The sequence below is a fragment of the Pristis pectinata genome, chromosome 27 (genome assembly GCF_009764475.1).
Source record: "Pristis pectinata isolate sPriPec2 chromosome 27, sPriPec2.1.pri, whole genome shotgun sequence".
Taxonomy (NCBI): Eukaryota; Metazoa; Chordata; class Chondrichthyes; order Rhinopristiformes; family Pristidae; genus Pristis; species Pristis pectinata.
Window position 1 is genome coordinate 22,738,076 of NC_067431.1, and position 12,129 is coordinate 22,750,204.

Genomic DNA, 12,129 nt, shown 5'->3' on the forward strand with positions numbered 1-12,129 from the left:
GCTGCCAGAGAAAGTAGTTGAGGCAGGTACAATCAAGACATTTAAAAGACATTCGGATAAGTACTGTACATGAATAGAAAAGGATTAGAGCAATATGGGACAAATGTGGGCAAATGGGATTAGCTAAAGTGAGCACCTTGGTTGGCATGGATGAGTTGGGCCGAAGGGCCTGTTTCCATGCTGTAATACTCTATGACTCTAACCTTTCTGTAGCTCTGTGATGTATTTTCGGATCTCTGCTGTTAGGAACAGAAGAAAGCCTAAGACGGGGAAAGGAATCCCTTTACTACCCACTCAATTATGCACACAATCAGAGCTCACGAAAATATATCCCTATGCCCCCCTTCCCAGAGAACATACAATTATCTGGAATGCTATTTCATTCACCTCACACACTGTACTAATATGTACCTGACTGATTGTACAGGTTTGAGTTCAGATTGAGTTCTGGGAACTAAATGTATGTTTATAACCTCACTATCAAAATTATTTTCAATTCTGTTTTTGATTTCCGGATCAATTAGTGATGAGGGGATTTGCACTATAGTTGATTCCTCATAACATGAAGAGTGGTTCATGGACTCCCATTTACATTCGTTACTTTCTCTCAGTTTTCAGGGAACCCTACACCGTACGGGTGGAGGATCAAAGGTCAATGCGTGGAAGCGTGGCTGTCTTCAAGTGCCTCATTCCTCCTTCGGTGCAGGAGTATGTTAGCGTTGTGTCGTGGGAAAGAGATACAGTCTCAATCATCCCAGGTAGGACAATTGAGAAAGAGAGATGCCTTGGGCTACTCTTGTGTTACCTCAAATAGCTGAGCCTGATGACATGGCAATGTGATATTCAATTATCTGAGTATGATCTATTTCTTGAACGTATATCCCAAAATGTGTGTGGACACACTACGTCCTGTTCATTTGATTTCATTTATATGATGTCTGGGCTTTACTGAAACAGTGAAATGCAGCACTTGAAAATCTCTAGCATCTTCTTATGAACTAGGCTGATGATTAGTCTTTGGAAGGACTCGAGAAATTGCTTAGCTGATTAACTTTGTGTGGAATTACTGCACAGCCTGAAGTTGTGTGTTGTTCAGATGAGAATTTTCCATCTTTCTCTTTGGTGAATGTAATCTTATACCCTGACCAGTGGTCAACTTTGTCTGTTCTGTCGATAAGAGTTCCATTGCTTTTGCTCTTTGGGTTGCTATGATCTTTACAAGGTTACGTGCAATGAAACATGTACATACACAAAACTCACATAGACTGGTTGCATATAAGTTGATTGGGTACAATTATACTGGAATATATGTGGGCCAGATGAGGATAATTTTGCTGCTGAAAACAGCCCAAAGAGATGTAAGGTTCCATTACTCAGATACAGATGCCACTATCCACTGATAAGGCAACTGGTAGCACCTCACTTTAAGAAGATGATTATCAACTCATATTTTGCTCCTCTATTTTCATTTAGAGAATGTGTTTTTTCCCTGACTTGGTGGAATGTGATTAAAGACTACTTGTGTGTAAAATTCCAATGTATCCATCTGTTAAGTGCAATCAATCCCCCTTGAAGTAACATGACTCTTTTAACTTGACACTTAAACAAGATGGAAATTTTTATTCGGTGACTGGCTGGAAGTATCAAACAGCCTTCAACACTTCCATTCCGGAGTGTTTGTTCTTTATGCCAAAAGGCGAGGTAGAAAACAAAACAAACTCATCTGGAGGAAGCCAAGAGCAGTGTGACCCAGGTGCATGTTTAGCTGCACCTTTCCCTTCAACTGCAATAGATCTGGAGACAAAGGTGGCTTTGAAGTGAGAATTGCAAGAGATTTCTGTTTCCCCCTGAAAGCATTATCATGTCACAACATGATTGGGCCTTTTGATGGCCGTAACCTTTGGTCCAGCGGTCATGGATTCTGTGCAATTTTGATGGCTTGCACCCAGGTGGACTTTAGATCTCCAAGGGAACCTTATCTTTGTATTGTTCAACCTTGGTGTTTAAAGGTTTGGAGACCACTTCAACCAATTCTTCTGTAGTGAAACCTGCTTAATTAAATAACCCCTTTTAACAAAGAGATTTAGCTGTTTTTCTACTTAAGTGATTTTTCAAATTGCTTGCTGATAAACCAGTCCGTTATGCAGTGCAGCAGTAGAGACTCTCATTAACTAAATGAGAGTAATGATACTTCAGTCATCCTTGCCTGCGAGCCCCAGACCTGTTGATTGTCAGATAGTCCCTATGGATTGACACATGATTGGCCCCTAAGAGGCCGGTTGCTCACACTCTGACAATGGCCACTCACACACCGACAGTAGCCACTCACACACCAACAATGGCCATTCACACCCTGACGATGGCCACTCACACACTTACAATGGCCACTCACACCCTGACGATGGTCACTCACACACCGACAGTAGCCACTCACACACTGACAATGGCTGCTCACACCTTGACAACACAATTCAAGGTGCTTCACCGGGCCATAACCTGTGAAACAAAAAATGAATACCAAGTCAGGAGAATGTACATTGCAAGCTGACCAGACACCTCCTTGTGTGTAACATTCCAGTGGTGCTGATAACCAGCTGTTAATTGCAATCAATCCCCTCTCGAAGTAATGTAACTCTTTTAACTTGATGCTTAACCGAGATGGAACTACTTACTTGGTAACTGGTTGGAAGTATAGTGGAGGAGATATTGGGAAGAGCTTGATGTAGGTTTGGATGGTCAGAGATGGAGAACCAGTGCGATTCACCTGGACGGTTGAGGGCTGCATTATATGGGGCTGCAGGAAGGGAGGGTGAGGTGGACAAGTGTCAGAGAAACAGGTTTAGAAGGAATTCATGCTTTAGTAGAAGATCGTGTTGTCCCAATATGTTACTGAACATCGCACAAGATCAACTTCTATTCCAATTTCATACCAGTTCAAGGATAAAACCATCAACATGGAACATTAGGGTATTTGGGAAGGTTCCTGGCATGTCAAAGATGATGAAAAATCAGTAAGAGGGGAAATTGGGCTTGGGAAGAGTCAGAAGGCACCGAAACAGTTAGGGACTGGATTATTCCATTCACTTAAATAATTGGGACCTCATTAATTGATAAAAGTAAGGGATGTGAGGATTGCAATTCTATTTTTAACTAGGTTTATTTATCAGATTTTTTTGAAGTTTTGTATTTTGGTCTATATTCTAAAAATGGGAACATCAAGAAAATTATTGAAGGATTTATTGTCTTTGAAGACCTTGTCATTAATCTGGTTTAATGAATCCAGTCAGTGACGGGGACTGATCTCGTTCTTCATGTTTTATTCTTTACTGGGACATCGGTCCGACCTTATTCTTGCCTCTTTTAATCTACATGCACGGTTCTGTTTATTTGGTGGGTGATCTTTGAATCCTGTGTCCTCTTAGCATGGCTCTCAATCAATTATAAGTCTGAGTACTGTGTCTGCAGGATATTCTGGAGATCAGTTTTATGGGAAATTGAGTTGCAATGTTCTGGGAATAGAGTAGGGGAAATGGACTGGAAATTGCCCCACTAGGAGTTAGTAAAGACTCAGTGAACTGAATGGCCTCTTTCTTTGCCCTACCAATATTATGATTGGGAATGGAGATAGACTGAGCAACTGTTGATTTTGTCTTTTAGAAGAAATGTGATTAACAAGGATGTTTGTATCTCATTAAAACTGATGTTGCTCGACAAAAGAATTTAACATTCAGATCACTGGTACAGTCTTTTCATACTTGCATGGGTTTATAACATGATACAGTTGACAGGTTAAGTGGCACTTGTTTGGAATGAGACTTGGTTATTTTGCTTATAAAAGATTTCAGTATCTTATTTCCACATGTCTGACCCTTTCAAAGCAAACATTATATTTCATTGAGTCTGTGACCTTTCACTCAGTGGGTGTTATTATTTGGGATGGTCTGCTTGTTGGTGCTGTGATGGGAAGAATAGGTTGATCGAATAAAGGCTATTTCAGTGCAATGGATTTAACATAGACTTTCACCCTTGTCAGACACAAAGCTGTAAAAATGCCACACAACCTCATTGGACCCATCTCAATACTCTGAATCATTTGACAACTGGTGGCCTTGGGTTTCAATCCACTAAGTGTGAAATTTCTTTCATTGTAGATAAAGGAGCATGTTTGGTGACTCCAGAGGATAAGGCATGCTCAATGCAGTATTGCTCTATTGCCTGCCTGTACAATAATGACATTGTGAACGCATTTTGTGCCTGGTTTTGATTGGATATCATGTCTAACGCACCTCTCATCCTTGATCACTGACTGTTGATCAAATGTATCATGTAAGCAATTGGGCCACACTCACCTTTACTGGATCAGCACTGCTTGAAGTAGTGATAAACCATGAGCAGACCTAGTCGATGCTATTATGACAACAGGTTTTGCATCAATTGTGTAGATTTGTAGCTGAAAATTCTGGCCAGTGTTTGTCTGATAATTTTTTTTTAAATTGAATGCATAAAGTTTATAATACAACAGATGTAATGCCCAGGTTTCTTGCCCAGATGCTTCATTCTAAATGGTAAATGGGTATAAATATGGTGTATGCAAAACAGAGCTTAGACTGATCACAAGTGTTCTGATTTCAAAAGGTTTCAGGTTCAATTTGGGATTCTAAATTTACATCTTTGTGGTCTCCTAAAGACTAGAGAGAACCACAGAAATGATAAACACTTTCTGCCATTTTATTTTGTTTCAGCTTGTTGTTCCATTCTGTATCAACGATGCAGAGTGGATGGTCGGAAAAAGACATCTGTAGCTTCGAGTGTTATTGTGATCTTGCCAGAACGAGGATATGCAACAGCAGGACCAAATATTGAATTAAACATTAGTTTTACATCTGTGCTATAAATAAAGCTACAAACTACAATCACACACCTGGGATTTTGGATTCAGTCACAAAGTAATGAAATTTGATTGGCTGCAGAGACTCATATGAGGATATGAAGCTTGATTTCTCATTGAATGTTGTCATGGTGATGAGTTTAAAGAATCTCAGGTGGTGACCATTTGGCCCAGAAGGCCTGTGCTGGCTCTGTGAAAGCGCTGGCAAATTAGTATCACTTCCTTGTTCTTTGTCTACAGTCCAGCACATCCTCCCACCCCCTTGTGTTATTATGTGTTATTATGTAGTTATAATAAAGAACTACAGTTCCCAGTAGGCAATGCAAGGGGTCACATGGGGGAACAGGAGGTGGCTGTAAAAAGAGAGGGAAAGCAAGCCACTCTGGTTGTTGGTTAATAAAAATGTTCAGATGTTAAACCCATGTGAAGTTCGTCTCTTGATGAAGAACAAACATAACACCCCATCAAGTATCTTTCTTCCAATTCCCCTTTGAAGAGTCGCTGTTGAATCTGCTCCCGTTCAGTCATTGCCTCCCAGACCATTACACTGCATTGGGGACACCTTTATATTTCTAACCTCTCCTCTGGTTGTTTTGCCAGTGACCTAAAATCTGTGCCTTGTGGTTATTGACCAATTTTCAACTGGAAACAGTATATAGATTTCAGCAGATGTCCCTAAGGGAATGAGGAAGAGCTGAAATGTATGTGAACTGCACCCACTGCTGCTTCAATCAGTTGGGATTGTGCATAGGGAGGAAAGTCTTGGAACAGTCTGTCAGGGAAATGAGAAAGCATTATGATCCAACCATATCACTGTAATGATCTATGAGCTTACGTTTCAGCACATTGAGCTCAGACAGGATGATTAATGACTAAGACCAAAGGTGAAGTCTATCAGTTGCCTGGCCTATTCTCACTTTGGCAAGACATTGGGCATGTGTGTCCATTATTGCTTAATTAATTACCTGCAAACCTGGAAGAATGGTACTTGCAAGAACCCAGAAAGCAGTCATTAAAGAAAGGCAGGTTACAACTTGCACTTACTGGCGCTGAGACCTTGTGCTCGATGATCTGTTATTCCTAACGCTCTTGTTTTGGCTCTTCCTTTAACCCTTGAGAGTCCTGCAGTTTTGTATTCTGCTTTTGCATTAAGAAGTAATGAGAATGCCATTAATTTTATTAGTTCCTAATGCAACCAGCAGTATAGTAGCCCAGTGGTTACATCAGTAGACTGGCCATCCAGAAGTTTCAACTGACTTGGAGTGACGAGTGCCTGATGATCAGTGCAGACTTGATGGGCCAAAGGACATGTTTCCATGACTCGACAAATTTAAGTCCCACCATGTTAGGTGGAGATCTAAATTCAGTTAATAATATACATCTTGAATAAAAAGCTACTGCCGTTATTGATGATAATAAGACCTTTGGATTTTTGTAACTCCCTTCTGGTTCACTGATCTGTGTTGGGGAACAAAATCAGCCATCCTTTCCCAGTTTGGTATGTAGATGACTCCAATGTGGTTGACTCTTAGGCACTCTCTTGAATGGTCCAGCACTGCTGCAGCAAACAGTAGGAGCTCCTTCACCTCATGGTTCTGCTTCAGTTTACTCTCACCAGCACGGCGCATGAATGAATAAAGATTGATAGGTACATTTACCTCTGCTTTCACTGAAGGCTTTTTTTAACCACACTTTTCTTTCTTTGTCTCTATTCTTCACTGGCTCATAAGAAGACCCCTGGTATCTGCAAACAAAATTGTGGTGGAAATCAAAAAAATACTGCAGATGCTGGAAATCTGAAATAAAACCAGAAAATGCTGGAAACGCTCAGCGGGTCAGGCAGCGTCTGTGGATAGAGAAACAGAATTAGTGTTTCAGGTCTGAGACCCTGCATCAAAACTTATCCGCCATTGTAGTGTATTGGTTGTGAGGAGATACAGCCTGCAACAACTTGCTTTAAGTAGTGGAAGGATCCAAGGCATTTCACAAAACAAAATTGAACACAAGAAGTTATTGAGGTAGGGACTAAAAGCTGGTCATGGAACCTAAGGAACATCTTAACAATGGAGAGGTGTGGGAGTGGAGAGTTTAGGGTCCAGGGGATTGAAGGCTTTGTTGCTCAGGAATTGAAGGGTATATGAAACAAGGTCCAACACATCAAGTGCTGCTGGACAGGCCACACACTGAGCAATCTTTCCATCCTGTGCTTCACCACTGTGCATTGGCACATGTAGAAGGGAAATTGTGGACTTAGGTCCCTGATTTTCTTTCACATTTTAGTTTTCTTTGAAACAAATCAGCTTGCACACACAATGGCAGGGTGATGTGATCTGATTTTGAAGCAATTAGCTTTCCAGTTTGAACTTCCTCCCAGTATGAAAGGTCACAAAATGGGCCCTCTCCCATTTGTTACCAATGATCATCGGTAAGATTAGGCTTTCTCATTTGAAATGTATCTCAGCTGTTTGGTTGAAAAATGGAACCTAAATTAACGTGCATCTTCCTCAAAAATAAACACAACTCTACGTGTTTATCTGGGAATTATCTCTCATTGTTTGCCTTATTTTCATGTCGTTGACAGTTCTGATACAAATTGTCTGCAAGGTGTGTCTGAAAGACAGAGACTGTGGGAAAGTGAGAAATGTGTCTCAGAAGACCGATACAACTCAGAACAACCACGTCCTTTCTGATTACAGAACAAAAACCATCTGATCCCAGTACTTACCATTTTTGGTACTTTTTTTAGAATCAGTGACGTAAATAACATTGGGAAGGTAATACATAAGAAAATTAGAATGACTAATAATTTGAATGAAGCACCTTTGAAATTTCACGTCAGTGAGGGCCTGGGGTTAGAATATCTGACTGTTTCTTGCTTTGAGCATGGGTGTGTGGAATGGGGCATTAAGAAAGGAGTGTTAACTAATGTAAAGAATTTCCTTCTGTAAAGCAACCTTTGCAATCAACTGTCAGCAGAATAACATTTGTGCTTAGATTTTTTACACATTCGCCAAATTTAATTTAATGATTAATTTGTAGAAAACATGCAGGGTGTCCAGAAGCATTACAGTTCTGACATTTTTTTTGATGCATGTAACCTTTCGAATCCTGTAATGATTTGAAAACTAAAGTATTACCAGAGGACCACCCATGGCGATGATTACAGTGAGCTGGAGAACATGGTGGCAGTCTGTGAGGCAGTCACATTGTGAAAATGGATTTTGATTGGCTCACAGTTCTCAAGAGTCAATCTAAAAAGAGTGACTTCATTTTCCTCTGCTGTGGGCACATTTGTTAACCTATATTTTTGAAAAATTATTGAAAGTGGTTCCTTTATATATGAGGAATCACAAACTAACCACATTATAGAACATAGAACAGTGCAGCACAGGAACAGGCCCTTCGGCCCACAATGTCTGTGCTGACCACGATGCCAAATTAAACTGAACCTATCTGCCTGCGTACGATCCACATCCCTCCATTCCCTGCTTGTTCATAAGCCTGTCTAAATGTGTCTTAAATGCCACTATTGTGTCTGCTTCCACCACCACCCCTGGCAGCATGTTTCAGGCACTTACCACTATCTATGTAAAACAAAACTTACCCTGCACATCTCCCCACACCTTAAAGCTATGTCCTCTAGTAACTGGCATTTCTGCCCTGGGAGAAAGACTCTCATAATTTTATAAACTCTATCAGGTCTCCCCTCAGCTTCTGACGCTCCAGAGAAACAATCCAAGTTTGTTCAACCTCTCCTTGTAGCTCATACTCTCTAATCCAGGCAGCATCCTGACATCACTTCCAGACTCAGTGACTGTTTTCCTGGGATTGTCAAGATGGTAGTGTAGCGGTTAGCATAATGCTATTACAGTGCCAGCGACCCAGGTTCAATTCCTGCTGCTGTCTGTAAGGAGTTTGTACATTCTCCCCGTGTCTGTGTGGGTTTCCTCTGGGTGCTCTGGTTTCCTCCCACATTCCAAAGACATACAGGCTAGGAAGTTGTGGGCATGCTATGTTGGCGCCGGAAGCGTGGTGATACTTGCGGGCTGCCCCCAGAACGTTCAACGCAAAAGATACATTTCACTGTGTGTTTCGATGTACCTGTGACTGATAAAGATAACTTATCTTATTAGAATTGTATGTATCATTTTGTTTTGTGACAAACACCCTTGCCACAGGGAACCAGCTGAAATTCCTGCACCAATAGCATTATGAAGTGGAGGAGGGGATGGGTGACCAACTGCATAAGGTACCAGAATATGCATGCATTGCATCTGCTGAATGGCATACTGCAGGAATTCAACAGGCCATCAGACCTGTTCTGACATTCCTGTGAATAATCTGTATCTCAACTCAATTTACTTTCATTTGATCCAAGACAGATGAAACTTTTACCTAATAAAAGCAGTGGGATGTCATTGGGATCATTGCTAGGTATCTGCAGCAACAAAGAATCTGCTGGAGGAACTCAGTGCATCGAGCAGCATCTGTGAAGGAAAAGGAATTGTCGATGTTTTGGGTTGAAACCTTGCATCAGGACTAAGAGTGGAAGGTAGTCAGTGTAAAGAGGAAAGGGGGAGTGGTGAGATAGGGGCCAGTGGGAGATTGGTTTCTGAGGAGGGGTGAAGGATGATGGGCAGATCAAGCCAGGTAGGGTAGTACCAGGCATCGGCTGTGCATAATGGATATTAAAGCTTCAGGTCAAGAGATTGAGTGAATTGTAGCCAGATTTACTGAGTGTAAAAAGATGGTCAAGAAAGCAAGTTGTGAGCAGAGTGCAAAGATATAGATAAGTTAAGTGAGTGGACAAAATTTGGCAGATGGATTGTAATGTGGGGAAATGTGAGGTTTACTGCTGCACTCTGAGTCTCTGTGTATGTGGAATACAGAAAGTTACCGTGCAGATACAACAAGTAATTGGGAAGGCGAATGGAACACTCTCTATTGTAAACGGGATAGAGTGTAAATGTGTAGAAGTCTGACCACAAGTATGCAAAGTGCTGGGGAGATGACACCTGGGCAGCTTTGGTCTCCTTATATAATTAGGGATACACTTGCATCAAAGGCAGTTCAGAGAAGGTTCATTAGGTTGATTGCTAAGAGTCTTATGAAGAAAAATTCAACAGATTGGGCCTGTACTGTTTTATACTTTGGAGTAGAAGAATGAGAGGTGATCTTATTGAAATATGTAAGATTATGAGGGGGATCTTATTGAAATATGTAAGATTATGAGGGGGCTTGATAGAGTAGATGGTGGGTGAATATTTCCCCTTGTGAGAGAATCTGGAAGTAGGGCTGTAGCTTCAGAATAAAGGGTGTCGAATTTTCTGCATACATAAACCTATTAAATCATAAGCAGCTGATCAGTACGTGCAGAGACTTCAACACAAAATTTAGACTAACACTCTGGAACCGTATTGAGGGCAGTGCTGCCCTGTTGGCCGGTTCTGCCTTCTGAATGAATTGTAAAACTGTGGCCTCTTGGGGAGAAAAAAGGAACCCAAAACACCAGAGTATGGCAATTCTTCTTGGTGTCCTGGCTAATAGTTACTGCTCAGTGAACATCACTGAAACAGACCATCTGGTCATTAACACGTTGCTACTTTTGCAAGGTTGCTCAGTGCAAACTTGTTGCTGTGTTTCTTTCATTACAAAACTTGCTATGAAAATTAATTAGCTGTAAGGAGTTTTGCAATATTTTGAAATCAAGGAAGGTTCTCTGTAGATTCTCTGAAGGTTCTCTGAAGGTTCTCTGAAGGTCCTCTGTAGATTCTCTGAAGGTTCTCTGTAGATGCAAATGTTTTCTCTCTTTTTCCTCTCTTTCTTCTTCTCTTGCTTCTCTTTCCCCCTTTCTTCCTTTCTCTCTCTCTCTCTCTCTCTCTCCCCCCCCCCCCACCCCCACCCCCTTTTTCTTAGGACTGCCTTCTTAAGTGCTTTGGAGGAGATCAGTTAATGCAGCTCAAACCAGAGATCCAGGCTGCCCTAGTTCCTGGACACCAATAAGATCTCACAAGGTGCATTCACCTGCAGGGTATTGGAAAGCTTCTAAAACATCTCAGATGTGACTTAAATGAAACATAATTACTTTGTAAGTAACAGCCAGTTGATGTTGTAGGTCAAGTGTGTACCATGGCAAAATTCATTTCTGTGGGGAAAGGGCTGTTTTCAAGAACCATTCTTTTGCCACATATTTATTAGCACTGTCCATAAACTTGTTGAGTGTCTGGAAGATGCAGTGGACTGATGTGGGGTGGAACGAGTATCAATTATTATTTTTTAAATTTTGTTAATTGTCAGGTCGCTAGCAAGCTTAGCAGTAATTATTCATCCCCAATTGCCCCTAAGAAGGTAGTGAGCTGTTTTTTTTAACTGATGTAGTCCTTCTGGTGGAGGTTTTCTCACAATGTTGTTCTATCGGAGTTCCAGGATTGGGAGTAGTTTAGGTCGGCATGGATGATTTGGGCCAAAGGGCCTGTTTACCTGCTGTATTCTCTATGACTCTATTTAGACCCAGCAGTGATGAAAGAATGGAGATATATTTCTAAGCAAGGTTGGTTGGTAATTGGTTGGTTTACATGGAAACTACAAATTAGCAGCTTAGTTGGGAATCCGTACTTCAGCCTGAATGCTACTTGGTAAATATGTGTGTAACAGAATATTATTTTTTCCTATTTGTCCTCTGAATCCTTTGCAAACTCTGCTTAGTTTAAATGTTTGCATTGCTGATCATTCTTCCTTTCACCTGCCTCTCAGCCTAATGGCATCTTTTTGGATTCTTCCTTGTTCTCAGCTCCATAGTTACAATCTGTTGATGGCCTGTTTTGCTATCAGCCTCTTCCTCCAGCTGTATGTCAATTAAAATAAGGAAGATTGTGTTTTTAACTACACTTAATTGTTACAAGACATGGTGCTTTGTATTTATATAGCATCTTTCACTATCGTGGAGGGTTTCAAAGCATTTTATGGTCTATGCATTACTTTTGATGAATAGTCACTATTGTAATGTAGTAAACACAACAAGGAATTTTCACATGACCATCTGCCATGCACCACATTGTGATAATGACTAGATCATTGTTTTTAGTAATATTGGATGAAGATTAACTGTTGGCGAGATCACTGGGTATAATTTTCCTACCCTTCTTTGAAATAGTGCCATAGAAATCTTTTTATGTTCATCTGAGAGAGCAGATTAGACCTCATTTTTTACAGCTCATTCAATAGATGGTAGTTTTGACAGT

The 12,129-nt window shown here is 40.9% G+C and overlaps 1 protein-coding gene across 1 annotated transcript in view; it reads left to right on the forward strand.

Annotated features, from left to right (window-relative positions):
* LOC127583633 (cell adhesion molecule DSCAML1) overlaps window positions 1-12,129 on the forward strand; it is a 506,127-nt gene that overhangs the window by 11,458 nt on the left and 482,540 nt on the right. The window contains 1 exon segment of the mRNA XM_052039813.1: window positions 612-758. Within this exon segment, the coding sequence (XP_051895773.1) occupies window positions 656-758 (103 nt within the window). The 5' untranslated portion in view covers window positions 612-655.